This window comes from Oculina patagonica, chromosome 1 (genome assembly GCF_052425735.1).
Source record: "Oculina patagonica isolate OP01 chromosome 1, crgOcupat, whole genome shotgun sequence".
Taxonomy (NCBI): Eukaryota; Metazoa; Cnidaria; class Anthozoa; order Scleractinia; family Oculinidae; genus Oculina; species Oculina patagonica.
Window position 1 is genome coordinate 30155245 of NC_135758.1, and position 23600 is coordinate 30178844.

A 23600-nucleotide genomic window follows, 5' to 3' on the forward strand; every position below is an offset into this window, starting at 1 on the left:
TTTTAGACGAAGATGCATGTCTGCATTCAGTTGTTTAGTTTCCCAGACTGAGTCCAGATGAAGCTTACTGTTGGGTAAGTATTTCTTAGTTTAGTTTTACGACAATGAGTGATTTTCCCGAATGCTTTTATTAAAGGGCTCGGAGTTGATAAAACATACCATAAGTTTTATGGCCTATTAAACATCACCATTTCATTTTGAAGTTTGTTGTTGTTGTGGTTCTATTAGCTTCATAGTTTAAGTTTTTCTGTTTATTTAAACGTTTTTGTCTGCCGTTCGCAAATTTTGCTTCACCGTTAAACGCTACGAGCTACTCGTTTGCAAATTTTGCTTCACCGTTAAACGCTTCGAGTTATGCGTTCGCAAGTTTAACCTCATCGTTAAACGCTTTAAGCTTTCCGTTCGCAGCGTTTCGTTTACCGTTTGTAATGCTTCATGTCACCGTTTAACGCTTAAAAAAACCGTTTACTGTGCGTTTTCTATCCGTCCGTTTTCACCCGTTTAACGAATAAGCGCTAGTGTACGTTTTCCCGTGTGAGGTCACATATCTTCCCCTTCTGTATTTTGTTGGTGGGTATGTGTAGACTTTCTTGAATTTCTTTGGTCACCACATGTGGCCGTGATCTGGGTACCCTGTACTTTAATGACTTTGTATAGGCTTGTATCTCTGGGACAGAAGGACCTTGCCATTGACTTATATGTTGTGATGCTTAACATTGGCTTTGGAATGTATTTTAATATTGCTGCCGAAAATCCCTTTCAGGGAGTTAGTTATTTTAGTATGTTTTGTAATTGTTGTGTCAAATGCAGAATAAAAAAAAAATATATATATATATATATTATATATATATATATATATATAATCGAGTTGAATTGCAGAACTGCTTTCAGAGTGCTCAATAGTAAACTAGAGCGTGATTATAACAGAAGATGAACAAATCAACTGTACATTTGACTTGGCATTTTATTACTATTTAGTTTCGTACTACACAACCGTGCAGCACTCATCAGATAAAAGCAATAGTTTTCACTTTGTATTGTATTGTTTTGTAAAATAGTCCACTTTTTGTAGCTATCATATTTCCAACGGCCGCATGTGCATTTAAAATCAGTGTAACGATGTAAATTCGCATTTGGCAATTTTATCTGATGAGTGCTGCACGGTTGTGTAGTACGAAACTAAATAGTAATAAAATGCCAAGTCAAATATACAGTTGATTTGTTCATCTTCTGTTATATATATATATATATATATAACTACCAGTGGATAAACTGAAGACTTCATCTGCTATTAAAGTGCTCAATGGTAAAACCAGAGCTGTGAATAAAGAATGAATTTCTGGAGTCGGACTAGTTCAAAAACATTTAATTGCTACTCGGAGTTTCATGCCTCTTACGAAGCAATCATCAGGCAACTGACTACAATAACGGTTACATGAAAAGATATACAAATTTGAAAATATATATATATATATATATATATATATATATATATATAACTTCAGGTGGGTTTCACACTGATAAATCCAGAATAGTGCTCAACAATGAAGGAGCGGTAATAACAGTGATTTTCTACTCAGTATCGTTTCATATGGGCTTTAATACAGGTCTGTTTCGTAGACCAACAAAGAGTTGATCCACTCATCAGTAAAAAGGCAGGGAACGACCAACTTAAGAAAATTGACGACAAAGCGAAGAAAATCACCGAGAAACTTTGCATTGACGACCGTGTTGAGACGACTGCCACTAAAGAAGCTTTTATCACCTTGAAAGACCACAAGGACAATTTCGAAACGAAACCCACGTGCAGATTAATTAACCCGTCAAAACAGGAAATAGGAAAGATAAGTAAACAGATCCTTGACAACATCAACAAGCAACTATTGAACGTCACGAAAGCAAACCAGTGGAAAAATACCTCCTCGGTGCTACAATGGTTCAAAAGTTTGCCTAACAAAAACAAGTGCGCTTTCATAGCCTTTGATGTAGTGGAATTCTACCCCTCCATATCAGAGACTCTACTTGAACGTGCCCTTGACTTTGCAGCCAATTACGTGACCATCCCCGATCATGACCGTCACATAATCCTTCAAGCTAAGCAATCTCTTCTTTTCAACAACGGAAACCCTTGGCAGAAGAGAAATACCGACACGCTATTCGACGTTACCATGGGGAGCTATGACGGAGCGGAAACATGCGAATTAGTCGGAAACTACATCCTCTCGCAACTCAAAGAAATCCCTTTCGACATAGAAATTGGGCTATACAGAGATGACGGCTTAGCAGTCCTGGGCCAAACCCCACAAAAAATTGAAAAAATTAAAAAAGAAATCTGCAAAGTGTTCGCCAAAAACAACCTACGCATCACAATTGAAGCCAACAAAAAGGTCGCAAATTTCCTTGACGTAACGCTAGACCTAACCACTGGAAAGCACAAGCCTTATTCAAAGCCAGCCACAACTCCGCTCTATGTACACAGCAAGTCTAACCACCCCCCAAGCATAATAAAGAACATCCCTGAAGCAATTAACAAAAGATTATCTGAGATCTCATCAGACGAGGAAACCTTCAAAGAAGCAACAGCACCCTACCAAGAAGCATTGCAGAAAAGCGGTTATTCATACACCCTCAAATTCAACCCACCACAACAGCAGTCACCCGAACCAGACACCGACAAGAGAAAGAGGCAGCGAAACATAATATGGTTCAACCCACCATATAGTAAAAATGTACAAACTAACATAGGTAGAGAATTCCTAAATTTGATTGAGAACTGCTTCCCACCCAACCACAAATTAAGAAAACTTTTCAACAAAAATAATGTTAAGCTGAGTTACAGTTGTTCACCAAATGTAAAACAAATCATCGATGGACACAACAAAACCGTTTTAAGACAGAACACGCCTCCTGAGGAAACAACACAACCCAAAACATGTAACTGCCGCCAGCCAGAAAAGTGCCCTTTGGAAGGAGAATGCTTGGTCAAGGAGGTAGTATACCAAGCCACAATCACCACAGCTGAAAGCACTGAGACGTACGTAGGCCTCACCGCCACGGAGTTCAAAACGAGATGGCGAAATCACCAAATGTCATTTAAACATGAAAACAAAAAGAATGACACTGAACTAAGCAAACATTTATGGCAGCTGAAAGATCAAAAGAAAGACTTTAAAATCACGTGGAAAATTCTAGCCAAGGCCAAATCTTACTCTAATCTTTCCAAACGATGTAATCTATGTAATACCGAGAAATTCTACATTTTATATAAACCGGACATGGCAACTCTTAACAAACGTAATGAACTTGTATCAACTTGCAGGCACAAGCGAAAATTTCTTCTTAAATTCAATCGCGTCCTCAAGGACCAATCATAAGCTTACAAATGTATATTACTATTGTTTTTTAAGTTTGAATTTTGTAACGATCACACCATTGATGTATATAAACCCTAGCGATGCGACAGTGTATATGGAATTTAACTGATGAGTGGATCAACTCTTTGTTGGTCTACGAAACAGACCTGTATTAAAGCCCATATGAAACGATACTGAGTAGAAAATCACTGTTATATATATATATATATATGTTGTGTAAAAAAACGGTTTTTGTAAAAAAGCTGCTTTTTTACATAAAAAAGCAGCTTTCTTACAAATATATAATTGTAAAAAAGCAGCCTTTTTACAAGAATATATATTTGTAAAAAAGCTGCTTTTTTATGTAAAAAAAGCAGCTTTTTTACAGTTATATAATTGTAAAAAAGCTGCTTTTTTACAGGAATATATATTTGTAAAAAAGCTGTTTTTATGTAAAAAGCAGCTTTTTTACAAGAATATAATTGTAAAAAAGCTGCTTTTTTACAAAAATATATATTTGTAAAAAAAACTGCTTTTTTATGTAAAAAAGCAGCTTTTTTACAAGAATATAATTGTAAAAAAGCTGCTTTTTTACAAAAATATATATTTGTAAAAAGCTGCTTTTTTACAAGAAATATCTTTGTAAAAAAGTTGCTTTTTTACAGAAAAACGGACAAGATGCTGCATAGAGTACCTTTAGAGAATTTGAGTTGAGAATTAGGGTATGCCAAAACCCATATACCAAAGCGCAACTGTCTTAAAGTTTCACTCGAACACTGAGTCACAACGTTAATATTATGCGAAACGTGTAGCATTTCTAGATCTGTTTAGTTGCCTTGTTGCTACACTTTTTGAAGTGTTCGTGATAATGAAGCGATCTTGCATGCCCGGTACATCAAGCCTGTTTCATTTCTATCAAGATATTGATTTTCGTTCGCTAAAAAAACGAGGGACTGAAACAGGCTAATATGTTTCGACATGTGAATGTTTACGCAAGGGTCATGCAGAGGTCACGAAAACTAAATCATTTGGTGAAATCAGGATATTCACTTTTTAAAATTAGCTCTATTTAAAATACATTCATACGAATCTCGTGCTTCGGTGATGCGAAAATTAAGAACGGAAGCGGTTTATTATTTGAGGCCAGCTCAGTGCTTCATCAAAACTAAACAGTCATCATTCCGGCGGCCTTCGATCGGCGAGTTGAAATTTAAATCTGTTTAAAACAACAAACGTCTGCTTTTAGGCTAAGAGTTAGAATATAATACGAAGAACTTGCTCCAGTGTTTATCGATTTAAATTTATTTCAAACAAACGAAAAAACCTAACCGTTTTAATTAGTCTTTGTTGAGCTATATGTATAGCAGACAGACCTTTTTCTTGCAAACCTAATTTTGTAAAGAAACCGGCCATAAACATGTTCACACATTAAAATACAGAATGACACTGCCAAATAATTCAAGCCTTTTAAGCGTAGAAAGATTCAGAACACTTGCTTTAATTGAAAGAAAGCTATAGCCTTCGAAACATTGATTGGATTTCTTGTGGACGTAAAGTGGAATGTTGTTGGGTTTGGTATAAGGCATGTATGTACCATTTGAAAGGTTGAGAGTGACATCGAGGAAGTTGACGATTTTCTTGTTGGCTTCAATAGTAATTTTAAGGCCATACTCGCCGAAGATGCTGCACAGATCTTTTTTGATCATCTCCACTTGGCGGGGGGTTGCGTTAGTTACTCCTAGGCCGTCATCCCTGTATAGGCCGAAGTTGTTACCATATTTCACTTTGATTTTATGTAAGAGAAAAGCGCCAACAAGCTCATAGGATTCAGCACCGTCATAGCTACCCATGGTGACATCAAAGAGGTTGGAGGATGATTTCTTTCCCCATGGCTCACCAGAATCGTAAAGAAGAGATTTTTTCGCATGTAGGATGATGCGCCTTTCATCGGCGGTGATGTTATCGTAGTTGGATGCAAAATCAAGGGCAGCACTTAGAAGGTGAATTGAAATGGACGGATAAAAATCAACAACATCAAAGGCGATGAACGAGTAGTGTTCCTTGCTTTCCAAGCTATTGAACCAGCTTAAAACGGCATTGGTGTTTTTCCATTGATTTAATCTGAGCTTGTTTACAATGTTAGTGTTTATTCGGTCTAGGATTTGCTTGCTGATTTTTCTGATTTCAGATTTAGCGGGGTTGATAAGGCGACATGTGGGGTTGTTGGCGAAGTTTGGTTTGTGATCTTTAAGGGTGATGAAGGCTTCCCGTTTGGCAGTGATATTGATACGGTCATCTAGACCTAGCTTCTTGGCGATGCTTTTGGCTTCGAGCTCGATAGGACCTGTGGTATTTGGGGTGACTTTCTTGTAGGCCTTTGTGATGTTTTTCTGCAGTAAATCGTTGTAGGTTGATGTTTCCATTTTGTAGAAATTAGTGGTCTTGTCGGCGGGTATTAATAGTGTATCAGACTTTTTAATCTGCAGATCCGACCTCGCTTCTCTCAACAAACGAAATGAACTGATAACCTCTTGTAGACACGCAAACAAGTTCCTTCTTAAAAATTCAAAAGCTGTCACGTAACTGTTTGTTTAAAATTTGTAAACTCGCAGTGTCACGCATATTTCAAGCTTTTATTGTTTCAAAACAGAAACCGTTGTAATTTTATACCTTGCTATTTTAAACATTTTTAGTATTCTACCGTTGTAATTTTATGCTTTTTCATCCATCCGGCGTACTTATATATACCAGCGTAGCGTTGTAATCTTTACATTAGGCAATTTTATCTGAAGAGTGCCGTACAAGTTGTACGGTACGAAACTAGTTAGTAATAAAATGCCAAGTCGTATCTTCAGTTGATCAGACTGTCTTTTAATATTTATGCTCTAGTTTTCTATTGAGCACTCTGACATCAGTTCTGCAAATCAACTAATATAAATTTATATATATATATATATATATATATATATATATATATATATATATATATATTGCTGCCGAAAATCCCTTTCAGGGAGTGCAATAAACATATTAAGTTTATGAATGTATTGTAGGCCTTTTGCCTTGCTTTGGCTTGTCCATTTTTGTTGACACACTTGAGGTCCTGTACCGGGGCTTAGCTTGAGCTCCGGTAGGCGTACTGTTAATTTGTAGTTGAACAGTAGCGTGGCTGGGGCTTTGCTGCTGGTGGTGTGTGGTGTTGCATGAGATTAAATGCAATTTAACCAATTAACCAACTATGAGTGTGTCAGTCAGCCGTCTTAGTGGTCAGCAGCTCCTAGCTCTTGTCAGGCTCAGGGCTCTACATTCCTGGACTTTGCAGCATGATCTCAGACTCTCTTGACGGTATTTCAGGGATGTTAAGTGAGTTCTTCCCCTCCCTCCTTCCCTCTTGCTTCTTTTCTAGTCAGTGTCACGTGTGCCTGTGTGGGGGAGCTCATGGCTGCTTTGCGGGGATTGCCAAGCCTTGGAGGCTTGATTCCATCTGGGGGCCCGACTGACCACAGTGGGCCCCCATTGATATCCCAGGCACCCATCCTCCATATACACGAGGCAGTTGGTTAGCCGGTATTTCCAAAGGAATTAGATACCTTTTGTTGAACATTCTTGCCCTCAATGTGGGCAGTGTGTCACACTTTACTGAGTGCAGGTTTTTAGGAAGTTCTCAGCCAGTCCATTGACTTTAGGGTCCTCTGGACTGACAACGATGGTTTTGTTGCCAGCCCATTTCATGTACATTCGTGGGTACCGGTGCCATTGAATGGTAGTCCTTCCTCAGTTCTTGGCAGTGTCAGGAAACCTGTGCATTGAAAAAACTTCAGTCGATGTGTGGTATGACAGCTCAGGCACTGGTGCTATTTGTGAAGTCTACTTCTGGGTATATTTGATCATTATGAGCAGGTACCGTATTCCCCACTGAGAAGTGGTCCCCACCAGTCTATATCAATGCACTGCTAGGGGTTATCTGGGAATTTATTTGGATTTAGGGTTTAGTTGGCCTTAACTGGCTTGGCGGACAAGGCAGTTCTTCATTTTTTTGCCCACCATTTTGTCAACTTGCAGAAATCAAAGCTTGGAGCCCTTCATTTGCAATGTCAACCATGAGTTGTGAAAGGGTACCTGTGCTCGGTGACATCTCTGCATTTGGAATGACTAGCGGTAGCCTGTCCCCTTGTAATATCACACCTTGGTAGTACAGTAGATGAGGCCAAGGAATATCTGGCAGAACTCTGTTAGGTCATGATCGTTGGTTGAGTGGCCTTTCTGTATACAACTGAAAAGTTTCTGTAGCTGTTGATTCTGCTTTGTGGCATGTTGCACCAATGTCAGAGTTACTGCGTCGGGCAGGTCATCCTTAACTATCCTGCTGTTGCAGAGTTCATCACCGTCATAAATGACCATATCCGCAAGTTGCTCTTTGGTGGAGTAGCTTGTGAGTGGTAGAGGGTGTCCTAACCTGTACAGTCGAAGCTCTCTTAACAGACACTCTAGTAAGCAGTGTTCTCACCAGGCCGCGGCCTTGCTGGATTCCCGCACAAAAAATTGAGATGGCGCACTACAAGCCAAGAGGATGTACCCGTTAAGGCGGCGAAATACAAGATACAAAAACCCTGAACTTGTTGCGCAACATTGTTGCATTGCCAGTTGAATGAGTTGTTGCTCGTATTTCTACCGCGCACTCAACTTGTCTCACAAAAAATTTTGGTGTAGCAAGTTGAAAAAAATGTTGCAAAAAGTAGAACTCGGTTCTACTTTGTGCAACATGTTGCTGCAATTTGCAACACTGAAATTTGTTGCAAGACAAGTTGAGCACGCGGTAGAAATACAGGCAACAACTCGTTCAACTGGCAATGCAACAATGTTGCGCGATATGATGAGGGTTTTTGTATCTCGTATTTCATCGCCTTTAGGGCGCAGGAGCAAGATATGAGTCAAACAGATTTTTGAATGATAGTCGAACACTCCAGCTTTTTTTCTCGTTCAATTGAATAAAAACACTTCATAACAAGATGAAAAACCCCTAAATCTATTGTCTTTACCTTCTTTGGTAACAAGTATGTAGCGAAGTTTGGCGCAAGCATCGTTATTGAATCATAAACAACTTGACCGCCATATTGGATCAGTTTGGTACTTCATGTAACAGACAATTAAAAGACAATTAAGACAATTAACAGACAATTAAACAGACAATGGAGTGCGGGCTCAGGTTTTTCATACCGCATGATTTATGTTGACATAACACAGTTGATCCATCATGGCCATGGCACAGCAGAGCATGACAACATTTCATTTTCTTTTTCTTTTTAACTTGTGGCTGTGGCATTGACATTGCCCATTTATAATGCATACATGTAACCTTAAAAATGGTCAGAGGTGAGAGAAATAGACTTGTAGCAGATAGGTTGGACACACTGATGGTAATTTCAGCTGAAGGACCACCATTGCAAGAGTTCATTTAAGCATGCATTGATGATTCGTAGGCAGAGAAATCACGAAGGAATTTCACATCAGCCATGAACCGCGAGTAACTTTTTCCCCCTAATGTTCTTATAAGGCCCCTATTTTTCAGCAGAGGAGGCCCTGGGACTCCCCAAGGCAATATCCTGGTGAGAACACTGCATAAGCGGACAGCTCTACTTACGGCCGCCTTGATTAACACCCCGTTTTAACTCCCATACAAACTCTGTATTTTTACATTCTTGTAAGTGGACATTCCTGTAAGCGGACGCAGACACTTTCAGATCAGAGATTACGACTTAGACTTTTTCTTTGTTTTTAAGCTCCCGTAAGTGGAGAGAGCTTCGACTGTAGTTGCAGGGGTGGCTTTTGCCTGGAAGGTATCTCATTGTGTACTGGAATCATTGCATAAATGTTGAATATATGACATGCAGCAGACTATTTCTGACAACATTTGCTCAAGGCATTTGGAAGTTGAATGAAACACTGTCTTGAATGTTTTCTATATTTTGTCAACTATAACTCAAGGAAAAATTTATGCTAATTAAGACCAGATATATATATAAACAGCTGTTATGGTCAAAATTGACTTACCGGTAGTTGTTTGTTAAATGTACGTGTGCTTAATGATTGGTCATTTCAAGGTCATTTTAGCTCAATTAAAGACATAAAGTTATCTATCTCTATCTATCTATCTATGGCTTACATCATGTGCATGTTTCATTGATTTATAATGAATGCAGCTTAGTCATGAGTTTGAGCACGCACTGGATTTCTTTAACATTTTATAAAAGAAATAAAAAAAACATGCTCCTCAGGGGCGATCCAGGATCTTTCTTGGGAGAGGGTGCACCAATAACCCACATACCGGTAGTTTTTTTTTTTTTGCAGAATACCAGTTGTATTTTAGAAAGCTGCAGGTCGATCATATTAGGGGGTGCACCCCCTGCACCCCCTAGATCCGCCACTGCTCCTTGGGCATTGGCAAGTAATAAGCACTTGAGAATTTTTAAGAACACTTGAGAAGTGCCAGAAGCACTTGGCTGCTTCTCTTACTTCTCTACGCACTTCTCTCATGTTATCAAAATTCCTGTGTGCTACATTAAACTCGACAATGCACTTAGGCATCTTTTTGATTTTGTTAATATTGTTGAAGCCTTTATTTGGTTAAACTCTGCAGGTCTTTTGCTGAGAATGTACTATATTGCACAATAAAAATTGGACAAGATGAAACAAGTCAGCCAAAGAAGGAGAGAAAAAGAATAAAAAAAGAAGGCCTAGATGCTAAACATGACGAGACTGCCCAAGAGTGCGTCCTTAAGCGATCCTGTGCCCTGTTAAATTCTGGTGGGGGAGTGTTGGTCATAAAAATTTCTGACTTCCAGATTTTAGCAAGCAAGCCAAATGCCCTTGACAATTTCTGGAAAAAAGTAGAACCACACTTAAAAGCAATGATAAAACCATCAAGCTATTTTGACGTTTTTGACCGCAGCGAACATGATGATGAAATATTGCTATTTGTCAATGCACCGCAGCATTTGTGCACAATGGAGTACAATCTGTTTGTACCAGGAGATACCAGTGTAGATGAAGCTTCTTATGAGGAAACTTTTGAGTTACTGAAGAAAACCCCACAGAGCAGGAGACACAGGTTTTCAAAAGTTGAAGTCTCATTGGAAGAACTTCCTGAGATACCTGAAGTATTTATATACAACCAGGTACTGAACTTAAAGGAATCTAAACAGATTCAGCTGAAATGTTTCAAGTCTAAAGCAATTTTAGATTCTGCTAACCATGCACAGCGTCAAAGTATCAGCAAGTATGTGTCAGCTTTTGCTAACGCTGGCGGTGGAGTTATTATTTTGGGAGTTGAAGATGGTGGAAGAGTTTGTGGTCAAGATATGGAGAGAACACAGAACACTGAGGAAAATGTAATTTCCATTATCAACAACATGTACTGGAATTTTAATCCAGAAAGAAAAGTCCACTGGGATGTGCAGTTCTTTTCTGTCTCGGGCTGTGAATCTAAGGCTATTGTAGTGATATATGTGGCAGGGATGGGAAGCTCTGGTGGCGTTTTTGCCAAGTCTCCTAAAAGCTTTGCATTACAACAAAGCACAGATGGGCTACAAAGCATTTGTCGTCTTGAATTTGGGGAGTGGAAACAGAGAATGCTGTCTGGAGAGGGCTTGCAGAGTAATAGGAAAGGTATACACAAGTACATTCCTGTTGTAACTTTCAATCATATAAAATTAGTGCAAAACATTTCTTATACGTGCCTATACAGGGATGTAGATTAGAGCTGGGACCCAGCACAGGTAACCAAAGCGTACTATGAGAGTTTGTATGGATGTACTAAGAAGGCTTGTATGGATTTGAAATAAAGTCGAGAAAAATATCCCTTTTTACCGATGAAAAGTTATGATGAAACTTTAAACCTTACCTGGTGTCACGTTTTTGTATTTCTAGTGCTTTAGAAAGTCATACGCGCGATTTTCGTCTTAACCGTCTGTTGCGTACTAAAAGAAAGACAAGGTAGGAAAGCAAATTCGAAAGGCGAACGCAGGCCTCTTCAAAAAACTCGCTAAAGAAGCTCAAAACCAGACGTAGCTTGATCTTTTTACTTCACGATCCAAGAGCGATAAATATTCCATCTTTCTGTGTAATTGAATTGCATTCAAGTCGAAGTTTGGAGCTAAGAACTTCATTTGAATTCACAACTTCGGCACAAATCGGTCGCCATTACGGCCGTGAAATTCAAATGCGAGCACCTAGCTAACGGTCGGGCCTAGGACGAGTACAAAATCCACCCCATCCGGGGGAGATAGAGGAGACCTCTTGTAAGCACCATCTGATGCTCACTTTCTTTTAGTGCGCAACAGACGGTTAAGACGAAAATCGCGCGTACGACTTTCTAAAGCACTAGAAATACAAAAACGTTACCTGTGGACCCAGGTGAAATATATGAAGTTAGATCGTGGACAAAATGTTCGACTCGTCGTTTCGTTATTGCGTTTCGTCATTTCGAGTCGTCGTTTTCTGGGTTCGACTAGTCGAAATGTCAGTTCTTTTTGGCGTTTTACGAGGTCGACTCGTCGGATGACCTGTTCGACTCGTCGTTTTGCATAGTTGGTCGTTATGTCGTTTTGTCGTTTCGACTCGTTTTCGTGTTCGACTTTTCTAGGCTATAATTCGTTACAAAATATATGAAGTATTACTTGATTCTTTGCAATGTTATAAATCAGGGGGGGGGGGAAGAAACGAGGTCTGGGACCGAGTAGCGATGCTCTCACAACTTGCGAAGCGATCAATTCACGATGTAGTCAGCGGTTTTTGGACGATGATGCAACAGGCAATCTTTTCCCACGAAATGGAAGCTGCTATGCCGTGGAATCACTTATTATAAAGGGGTTCAATTCTCTTAACTAAAAATCTAAAAGCAGCGTGTTTATCCGAAAATTTCGTCATCGTCGTGTAGTTTTAAGAACGCAGAATTTTGTGATGCCGTGCTACTTTTCAGTGCTGAAATGCAAATGTTTGTACCACGATTTTCAACTGGCCCACATGGGGATTGTAAATGAAGTAAAACAAAGAAAGACCAAGTCAACAAACAACCTCGAAACAATAGAGCAAGAACAATAGCTCCGACCGGCGCGGGGATATTCGATCGCCACGTTTTCATTACCATTCCCGTGATGGTTTTATTTCATAACAAACACCACATATTGACACCAAGAACCTTTCCAGAGAAATTCTCGCTGCTTTAAGACAAAACTTAGAAAGTCTTTTTTATTACTATATATATAAAAATATCGAACTCTCTCACTGGTCCCTAGCCTGAATTTCAGACATCCCTCTGTGCTCGCCTCCTCGCCAGAAGAGACGTCTGAACACATTTGGCTCTAACGCCGTCCGGTGACGTCACTACCCGAAAACCGGGTAGTGATTCTGATTGGTTGATTTAAAAATATTTTGCATAATTATGTGAAATTATGACTGAATTTTACTGCGCGAGGATTGTAATTTGAAAACGTTTGCAAAGAGTTTCGAAAGAGTTCACCTTCCCAGAAATGAATTTATTCGTCATTTACCTTGAGTTTATTACTTTATTAGTTTTAATTACCTACGGATGAAGAATAGTAATGGAAACCGGTAGGTTTTAAGTTGGCGGCATTCGTCGCTCCGACATGCACTGTTTTGCCAAATTTATACGTAAACTTATTCTTTTGTTGTCAACAAAGCCGCTCGACGCTTATGTCCTGCAGCCTCGATGAGCCAGTGATTTTTTAACTCAGTGCCCACGGTCAAGAAGGATATTTTTGTATTGAATTCCGTTTCTTGATGCCTATGTAACCGTCTAAATTGATTCATTTAAGTACTCACAAGTGTGTTGTATTTGTCCGCTGCATATTATATTTTGATCGCTAGATAAAGCAAATCAGTTCAGATTAAATCGGTTCCGTAGAAGAATATAGCCTGTAGTCGATTAAAATCTCATTCATTTGTCTCAAGTCTTCAATAGTTTACTATTCAAACAATTTGTTACCCTGTAATCCTTTATAGAAGCGATTTTTCTTTCACAATTTCATGGCCTCGACAGAAACTTTTCCGCATGAATTAAACCCAAAGTGTAGTGACGTCACCGGACGGCATTAGAGCCAAATGTGTTCAGACGTCTCTTTTGGCGAGGAGGCGAGCACAGAGGGATGTCTGAAATTCAGGCTAACTGGTCCCATGTTGTTATTGTTTTGGCAAGTTTACAAAGAAAGGAGCTGCTCATGCATGCGCCTTAGAGACATCCGCTGACTACCGCCCCAATGATTGCTTTGCAAGTTGTTAGAGCATCGCTCAGATTTCATATAAGAGAATGTATGGGAAGTTGCTTCCCCCCCCCCTGTTATAAATACATGAAGTCGGAACGCGGAACGGCGGAACGAGAATCGGTGTATCGAATTTTTTTTTAATATTAAACTTAATTTATTTATTGCTATGAACAAAATTAAATTAAAAAGTTTTCACTTTGCAGACCCTGCAGACAGCAGTACCTGGAACCATTTTTTCTTCTTCGCAATATCGGTATATGGCTTATTTGATCTCTAGACTTAATTACATAAAACTAGGGAAAGAAACAAAGAAGCAAACCAACAGTAAAAAGTATCCCACAAAATAAAGGGCACCCACATCTTCTAAGGATTTCGAGTTTATTTCGAGTGTCAGAGAATTTCAAGGAGAAGCGCGACTGCCCTTCGGACCTTTCACACGCCAATCGAGACAATGAAACGTACCTGAAACCGAAGCAAGTCAACGAAGCCATTGGATAAAAAAATAAAAGGGCCGGAAAACTTACTGATTTTGTAAGAAAAAGAAAGAAAGAAAATGAAAAGCCCACAACAAGGGGTATTTTTAGTATGTCACCCATCCAAGTACTAACCCCGCCCAACAGGGTTTGACTTCAGCGATCAGACGAAAACCAATGCTTTCCTTGTGGTATCAGTGTCAGACGAGACAAAGGGTTTTAAGAGTCATGAAAATAGAGAAAAAGAAATATCTGGCTAAAATGGATCTTTTTGGAAACTCGGTACTTTCCTGCCAAAACTGGTCTTAACTTTTATGAGCTGATTTACGTCATTAACGCGCTCTTCCTGATACCACATGGAAAGCAACGTTCTTGTCCGTTCGCCAAAGTTAAGCCCTGTTGGTCGAGGTTAGTACTTGGATGGGTGACCAACTGAAAATACCCCTTGTTGTGAGCTTTTCGTTTTCTTTATTTCTTTTTCTTATGAAATCAATAACTTCTCAGGCCCTTTCTTTTTTTTTTTTTTCCAACGGCTTCGTTGACTTGCTTCGGTTTTGTACGTTTCATTGTCTCGATTGGCTGGGGCGTGAAAGTCCGAAGGGCAGTCGCGCTTCTTTTTTGAAATTCTCACTCAAAATAAACTTGAAATCCTGGCTCTAGATCGACCTTAAAGGATTAAGATGTTGGTGCCCTTTATTTTGGGGGATACTTTTTACTGTTGGTTTGCTTCTGTGTTTCTTTGCCTAGATTTACGTATTAAAGTCTAGAGATCATATAAGCCATATACCGATATTGCGAAGAAAAAGAATCGGTTCCAGCAGTACTGCTGTTTGCAGGTCTGCAATCTGAAAATTTATAAATTAAATTTGGTTCATAGCACTACATTAATTAAGTTATTTAAAAAAAATCGTTACACCGATTCTCGTTCCGCCGTTCCGCGTTCCGACTTCATGTATGTATAACATTGCAAAGAATCAAGTAATACTTCATATATTTTGTAACGAATTATAGCCTAGAAAAGTCGACGAGTCAACGAGTCGAACAGACAAGACGACGAGTCGACCTCGTAAAACGCCGAAACCAACTGACATTTCGACGAGTCGAACCCAGAAAACGACGACTCAAAATGACCAAACGCAATAGTGAAACGACGAGTCGAACATTTTGTCCACGATCTAACTTTATAGAAATACCCATCTGTTGTATAAATTGTGCCGCTTAAAAAGTGCTACTATGATGAAATTCATATCTTTCCTTTTGTGGCCGTTTTAATATATTAACAAGCACTCTATATGAGAAGGAAAATGCCGTTTACTGTTTTCAAATATCTCTTTTCTTTCTAGAGATATTCAAGTTTTTTAAGAATATGCAAATTAGCAAAATGATGACATCATAGACTCAACAAAATTTTGATCAAATATAAAGAAAGTGATATCTCAGCCAATTTGTATCAAAAGTCTTTGATTCTTTGCAGTTACACTCTGCTAGTTGTGTTTCACAATATGAAATTGACAATTTGGTTACCATGATGACATACTAGGTTCAAGATCCCCCAGATGCTTAAGGCTTTTCTGACCAATTCTGGCCTTCTTTATTGATATTTGCCAATAAAGCTTTACATGTGTGATTTGGCAAGTATATGAATGAATTTGGCAGACGTCTTGGCTGGGAAACATTTCCAAACTGAAAAAATTAAATATATTTCAAAAAATATTAAAAATAAAAATAAAATGGTTCTAGAAAATAAAAACCCATATATAGTTTTATAGTTGCATGCCACTTCCTTTGTTTTGCAGCCATGCAAGCCATGCTTTCCAGGTTTGAAGAATGTCGTGTTCCCAAAGGACATCTGATGACTGTAAAAGGTGACGTTCAAAGAATCAGGGATGCCTTTTTTATTGGTGAGTTCAACAGCTCAGAACTTTTAAAATATTACTAATTGAACAGAGCTCTGGAGATAAAAAATATGGATTTCCTTGTCATTTCCTTTGTCCAAAACCTAGAACTTAAATTGTCTATCAACTTTATTGGTCTTAAAATTTTTTAAAATTTTACAAATAAAGAAGAAAACGAAAAGGACCAAAAAGGAATTGCGCGAACGGGAAAATAGTAACCCATGCGGGGCGCAACCCTAAAAACTAAAAAGAATGGCGATAAAAATCTTAAATTAAAAAATATATATATATATATGTATATACAATAAATCTAATTAATTACTATTGTTAAAAATTATAGTTATAAAATCTAGTTAATTACTTATAGCTAAAGTTATAAAACAAGATGCAGATAATATTAATTACAAAAATTAAGAGCGGTGGCAAGGGCAGTTACGGAAGAGGAACCAGGTTCAGGGCATGTCAATATCATAGGTAGTGTCCAGTAGAGTAAAATAAGTGGCGCGCAGAAAATTTTTGAATAGACTTGGGCTAGAAAATTTGTCGTGAGGGGCGAGGTTTCAGATAGTGTTCCAAGGTTTTACAATTCTATTGAAAAAAGAAGCTTGAAAAGTTGCGGTTTTACAGTAAGCAGGTTTAAGTACGAGGGTGGGGTTCTTAGAGCGGGACCGGCCATGCGTGACAAAAGTAAGTATTAATAATGTCATTTTTCTATACAAGTATGTTTAAAAGGTGCCTATAACAGTCTAAGGATGGAAGAAATGGATTGTTTCAACTTTTTTATAAAAAAATATGTACAGAGGTTTCTTAATTAACCCAGCAAAGTTCCGAATATAGCGACCCTTGTTACTTTCGGATTTAGTGGCCTTTTCTTTTTGCAACTTTCGGAGGGTCGCAACCTTTGGGGGTTTGCTGCCTTCGTTCAGCTAAGACGTGTACCATACGTGGGCTGATCCATAAATGAAATAAAAATGTTTTGTAAAAAAAGCTGTCGCATAAGAAATCTGATAAAAGAATAAAACTTGCTGAAAGTCCAAGGACAACAGGTCTCGTCAAGTACAAAGTGCACCCCATATAAGGCTGCATGGTTTTTTAACTCGGAAAATTGCAAAGCCATTCCCGAGTTTTAGTGATCGGGGCGAATTTTGCCACGACTTACTCACTTTAGGCTCAAGTGAGTAAGTTGTTGCAAATTTTCGCTGAAGTGTTAAAGTAATTTGATGTTGTGTAGGCCATATTTACAATAGCCACCTTGATGGTTTTCATATTATAATGCAAATTATCCACGTTGTCTTCCAGGGGGCAAACATTGATGGGATTGTTTCTCGGAAAATCGGTTCGTCAAATTGTAAACTATCTGCGTCAAAATCACATTTAAAAGCCAGATCATAAAAATCATAATATTATTAATAATAATAATAATAATAATAATAATAATAATAATAATAATAGTAATAAAATAATTTTTTAAATTAATAATAATAATAGTAGTAAGAATAAAGATTTATAATAGCACCATATCCATGGCTCGTGGCGCTTAACAATAAAAATGGTTAATGTAAAAAATGCTGGTGTACTGTTGTTCCCTCGGCGGTCCGCAGTCGAACAGTTCTCCTGTTGTTGTGTTTTTTGATCGTGGGCATCCATGCTTCAGGAATTTCAATTCCACTGTCCCTGTTGATATTATTAGGGTGAAGTCTTATGTGAATCGCCTCTTTGACCCGGCGTGTGTACCAGTGTGGTTCACGATCAATAAACTTTACCTCATTCCAAAGCGGGTAGTGTCCGGTGTTGTTGGTGTGCTCTGCAACGGCGGAAGACTGGGTGCGGGCGAGTCGGATGTCCCGGCCGTGTTCTTTGATCCTATCTTGCATAGGTCTTCCAGTCTCGCCGATGTAAACTTAAAAATGGTATTAAAAACAGAAATTACATTTAAAAATTTACGTCAGTTATAATGATTAAATTATCATTAATTATTATTAATTAGTGATAAAAAATTACATTAGTCAAATAATGATTTCATTATTAAGGTTAGTTCGAACAAGTTGCTCAATAACTTAACTTGTTAACTATGCAAGGAGTTTTCTTTTTATGAAATCGCTGAAATTTTTTATTGGTGAGGTCTACAGCTCAGAACTTTAAAAATATTAATAATTGCACATAACTCTACAGAAATTGCGTAAAACTTAGAATATTTTTACCACAATAGTGAAACCAAAGTATGGTATGAAAAAAGGGTTATCGGACATAACAAAAATCCAGCTGAAATTTGTTGATTTAAGCTTGCTTACCCCCTCAGAATTCACATGCCAATTTTCATTATAAAGCGCAAACAAACATGGTGGCTATCGTGAATAAGGCATACTGAACTGTGTTACAGTTTAAATATATTTGGCTGGTAGTCGAAGTTATCTCAAAAGTGTGGAGTCTCCAATGGTCACTAAAGGTGATGTATTTGCATCAATACAAAGATAAATTGATGGATGGGGGCTTGAACGTATCGTTTAAAATTGATTTGTTCTGTGCAAAACTTTATTTTTTAAAAGTTTTCAGTTTTATATTCTCGTTTCATATTTCATTTTCCGAGTTAAGTGGCGCCTAAAAACTTTGATCATTAGTAGTTGGCTTTTTTCTGCCTCAAAATTTTCATATATGTTTTGGTTGTTGCATTTGTAGTTAAAGAGGAATTCCCAGTTTTTCCTGACGGCTTTGAGTCAAACCTTCCAAAAGAAGCGCAGACAGTCATTCAAGAAATCCAAAGAAAGTGTACCAGGGATCGCAATCGGGGATTACTGGTTGCTTCACGTTCTTGGCTGGGTAACACAGGAGGTACCCCTATGGATGGCGTCGTTTGCGACCTTCTCCTGATCAGCAGAAACATGGGTGGACTTCACCTTTTCACCCTCTGCCATAGTGCTACTGATGACAGATTTCTGAAATACGGCAGAGAAACTGCCCGATCTATAAAGAGAAGCCTTGTAAAAGATGGTGCCTGTAAAAGGAAGTTCTATGTCTCGTACCATGTAGTTTCGTGTGCTGATATAGCAGAGGTAGAGCTGGCATCACGCGATGTCCGATATCCCAAAGGGTATGACCTGGAATCCTCTCGAGAAAAGCTCAATGACGTGCTTAAGGCAATGGTAATCATTCTGGCTTCGGTACCTTCACCTCTCTCCAACAAGTTGGGCGTCAGCATTATGAACCTCCTGACCAGGGAACAGTTCCAGTTGGTACATCAGCAGATTGAAATAAATAGAGAGTTATGGATTAAGGGCGTTGCTGGAACCGGAAAGACCCTTGTGGCAGTGGAATTTATGAGGGAGCTCCACCGCCGTGAGAAACTGCCCAAGACAAAAATACTCTGTGTTTGTGAAAATGAGGGGATCGCAAATCAGATACGGTAGGTTTAATAACTTGTTTATTTATTTTTCAAGTGTGGCCTTTATCTAATGCCTACCTGTCTACTAACTTCATCTTTTCTTTTTAATTTTCTGGTGTTTTTCTGTGTTTTTATTCTTGTTGCTGTTTTGATTTATTTGTGTTTCAGATGTTGGGCTTCGGAGTTATTTTCAGGGGAGAGGGGCTTATTATTGAACCTTTCAGTTTGGGGGTTTAGAATACACCAGTCCTGATAGACTATTGTTAAAGAACAAAAGCTGTAATTTTGATGGCGTCAGTGCGAAACGCGCGAAAACGTGATCAACAAACATTTATGTAAATTCAGTTTTAAAGATGGTGTTGTAACGTTGTCGGTATATTTATAATTTTTCTTTGATCAAGAAGCGTTTGGTGTCGCATCGGAAAAAGCAATTATCTTGTTCTTCGAATTGACCAATTATATTCTTTCTCTAACTATCGAAAACATGTTAGTTTACTTTTCGCAGCTTGTTTATTCAATACAATAATACTCTAGTATCGCATAAAAGGTTTTCTCGAGATAGTTCAACTGTTAGTTCTGTTTTCTTATTTCAAAATACGCCTTTTTCCGAAGCGAAACCATAGCAAACCATAACAAACTTAATAAGTTATCTTTCTATTATCTTTGGTTTCCAAAGGATGTACATTGACATCTACAGAAGTGATTGTTCTTTTATCTTGAATATTGTATAATTGTACAATACGATTTGGAATTTATTTGTACATCAGGTACTGCTGGTAACACCTTTAGCTTGATCCGAAACTCGTAAACAACTTAATAGTAATATATGTATGTGGGCGTAATAATGTCAATTCAAGGAACGCCCCTTCTTCTTCGAATCTACTCTAGAGTTTGATGTTGGTTTGTTTACATTAAAACAACCTTTTTGGTTTGGATTTTTCGATACAATCTTGTAACTTTAATTTAATATTGTTCTGTAAAATTATTCTTTGTAAATTTCACTTTGCTCGCCTTCTTTTATTTGGACCAGTTGCCTAGTGGAAGTTAGTTAAAATCGTAGAAAACAGAATCGAAATTCACACCTTTGCACGTTCTGGAAAATAGACCTTCCCGTGTTGTCACCTTCTCGTGGCGTGCTTTGCGCATGTCATTACATAAGATTACATTTTGGATTTTGACATTTTTGATTGTTGATTGACGGATTATGCCTGGTCCTTTAAAAGCGCGCGTGCAAGATTGATCGTTTAGAGAATTGCGAGAGAGCATTGTAGTCAAGTTAACTACTGAAATAAAAACAAAGTGAAAAAGAAGAAGCTATCTTCGTTTGTTGAAGTAGAGAGAGCTAGCCCCCTGAAAAATCACTTCAACACTATGGCAAAAAAGTAAAATGAAAGTAAATCATACCGTTTTTTCCTTCTTTGTTTGATTCATCAGGGAAAGCGATGTATGCACTGTGGTCTGCCGTCAAACATTCATAGGGAGCGAGTTTCCAGGTGTCAGACATGTGGTGATGGATGAAGTACATAACTATGAACAACCAGTGGGCACTGAATCTTGGTTTCACAAGGCAAGAAACCTTGTGCGACAGCATGACCCAGACAGACCAGGATACTTGTGGTTTTTCACCGACAATTGTCAGTCGAATCACACCTTCCCAACAGGCATTCCACCCGAAACCCAGCAACAGCCTCAGTTTAGGCTAAAAAAGGTGATTCGCAACTCTCGAAAAATATTTAATCATTCAAAACAGTATGTCACTGAAGTGGCAGATGCTCTTGAGATGGGGCACGATTTCGAAGGAGAATGTGTCGAAACAAAAACATATTCAGAAAGCGAAACATCCCAACCGAATGTTGTCAATGAAATCTATTACAAGCTTTCTAATAGTGGGTATAGAGATGGGGATGTTGCCATTTTGTTTAAGAAACAGGACTGTATTCCACCAGACCTACCTTTTACGTTCAAGACCGCAACAGAAAACAGTTCTGACTCTCTAGTTGTTAGTACTGTTCTTAAGTACAGTGGTCTGGAAAGACCTGTTGTAGTTCTTGTTGATGCAATCGATCACATTCCAAGGGGACGCAAACAAAATCCCTTTATTTACTGTGCAGTCACACGGGCCATGGTAAAACTCGTTATTATACGGTGTAAAAATTGAGTTTAATCAAAAAGCTCCCTCAGGAAATAAATACAGGGTTGCCACGGTCAGGGAAAAGTCAGGGAAAAAAAAAATTTCAAGGTCAGGAAAATGTGAGAGAATTTTGTAGAAAGTCAGGGAAAATATTGCTTCTTGCCAAAGTCAGTGAATGGTTAGGGAATTTTAGTCTCCCTCGCAGCCGTTCTTAGTGTCGTCACGCAAAATTCCTCCCCACTAACCCGTTAGTGGGGAGGAATTTTGCGTGACGACACTAAGAACGGCTGCGAGGGAGACTAAGGGAATTTTGGCTGAAACAAGAAAACAAAATGGATTTGTTGGTGAAGTCAGATTCCATGCGTTCAAAATCCCGTAAAAAACGTGAAGAGATCGAAAATAAAGAGAAGACTCGATGGTCTGCAGAAAAAGCTGAAGTAAATGTAAAAAAAAGGTTGGGCTTATTTGTAAATTCACCTAATTCAAGGTCAGTGAAAATTGTTTAGAGGTCAATGAAAAGTCAGGGAATTTTGGGGGTTCTAATGAGTGGCAACCCTGAAATGGCACTTATCCCGTTTTACTATACGTTATAAACTGTGGAACAAGAGGCTTTTGAATCAAAAAGCCATGGTCTCTTTCGTACGAGTAGGGTAATTTTGTTAGATATCACGTGAATCAAAAATGAGGATTCTCTTTCTATAGAGGGTTTTTTAGTGTTGAATAGTTTTAAATATAGAAAATTTATTATTTCCTTCCATAACTTTACTTGAAAAATAAAAATACTTTTTAGCTTTTATCAAGAGAGGATCATCCTCTCTTGTTTCTATTAGATTTTTTTGTAATCTGTATATAACAAATTTTGTAGCCTAGCTAAGAAAATAATTGAGTGTACTTACCAAAGTACTTTCACACAAAGGAAGTGTTTGTTATTGAATAATATTTAGTAGTAATAAACCAGTTATATTGGTCGAATGACCTAGAATACCAATATTCTCTTAAATACCTAGCTTTCTCAGTTTACCTAGAAGTGGTTAATGTAAAAAGATAAAACTTTGATGTAACTGAAATAAATTTGAAAGTAACATTTTTGTATCTGTTATTGAAATGTTAATAAACTACTAAGTGTAGTCATTTTCATTTGCAATTAACTTTGCTTTCACGCGTTTGACACTATCACGAAAGGCAAACAATCGACTTTTTTCGATTTCACCAAAAAAATTATGATTGTGATTAATAACAAAGATGGAAAACTAAGAAAAGAGACTAAATGCCCAGCCCTCACTCCGATTTGATTAGTAAAATATTTTGCGGCCAGCTATCTAATGGAAGATTTTCTTTAGAAAAGAACAGTTTTGAGTATAAGTATGTGTATTTTTACGAAACTCGGCATGAAATTTTCGATAGGCCATCAAAAAGCACATTTTTTTCACATTTTCGTCCCCACCCCCCACATGGAATCAGATCTGAGTTCCGCTAGTAAAGCCGCTATTAGCATCCAGTTGCAGAAGCGGGACATCGACGTATACCTTACAGCGCGTACGCTCAGGTAGTGTTCGTGAAGTTGGATCTTAAAGCTTTGAGGAAAGGCATCGATGCAGCCTTTGACCGCTGGTACAGATCAAGTATCGAGCTAGGAAAAAGGCTTCGACGTCGTGCCCTCGATGCCTCGTATTGCAAGCTCACACCATAAACCCTGCGTCTACACCCTGTGATTACTACAAGCGCTCTCTTTGCTCTTGATAAGCTCTTCAGCAAGCATCAGATGAATATACCCAAGCTCATTTGCTCGTTTGTTTCCAAAGTCTTGGCTGATAGCTCAGATGACAGCGACATCGCTGAAGCAGCTATAGCCTGCGTAGCCTGTATATTCATATTTGGGCGCGCATTTGGAAAATGAAAAATTCGCGTGGCCGTCTCGCCATCTCGCGCCTTTCGCACTTCCCAAAAAGCTTCCTCCCTAGAAGGGGATTGAAAGCTCTTCGAAGCTGTGATGCCGTACATTTCCCCAACGTACACATGCTGTTACGAATTCTGTTCACATTACCGGTAACAGCTTGATAGCGAGCGGTCCTTCAACAGTGCCGAAGCA

General features: G+C 38.4%; 1 protein-coding gene across 1 annotated transcript in view; it reads left to right on the forward strand.

The window, feature by feature from the left end:
- Positions 1-21696, forward strand: part of LOC144663343 (schlafen family member 13-like) — a 33363-nt gene extending 11667 nt beyond the window's left edge. The window contains exons 7-10 of the mRNA XM_078524250.1: positions 9991-11018; positions 15903-16007; positions 18678-19401; positions 20815-21696. Coding sequence (XP_078380376.1) covers positions 9991-11018; positions 15903-16007; positions 18678-19401; positions 20815-21538 — 2581 coding nt within the window. The 3' untranslated portion in view covers positions 21539-21696. The remainder of the gene's footprint in view (positions 1-9990; positions 11019-15902; positions 16008-18677; positions 19402-20814) is intronic.
- The last annotated feature ends 1904 nt before the right edge of the window (positions 21697-23600 follow it).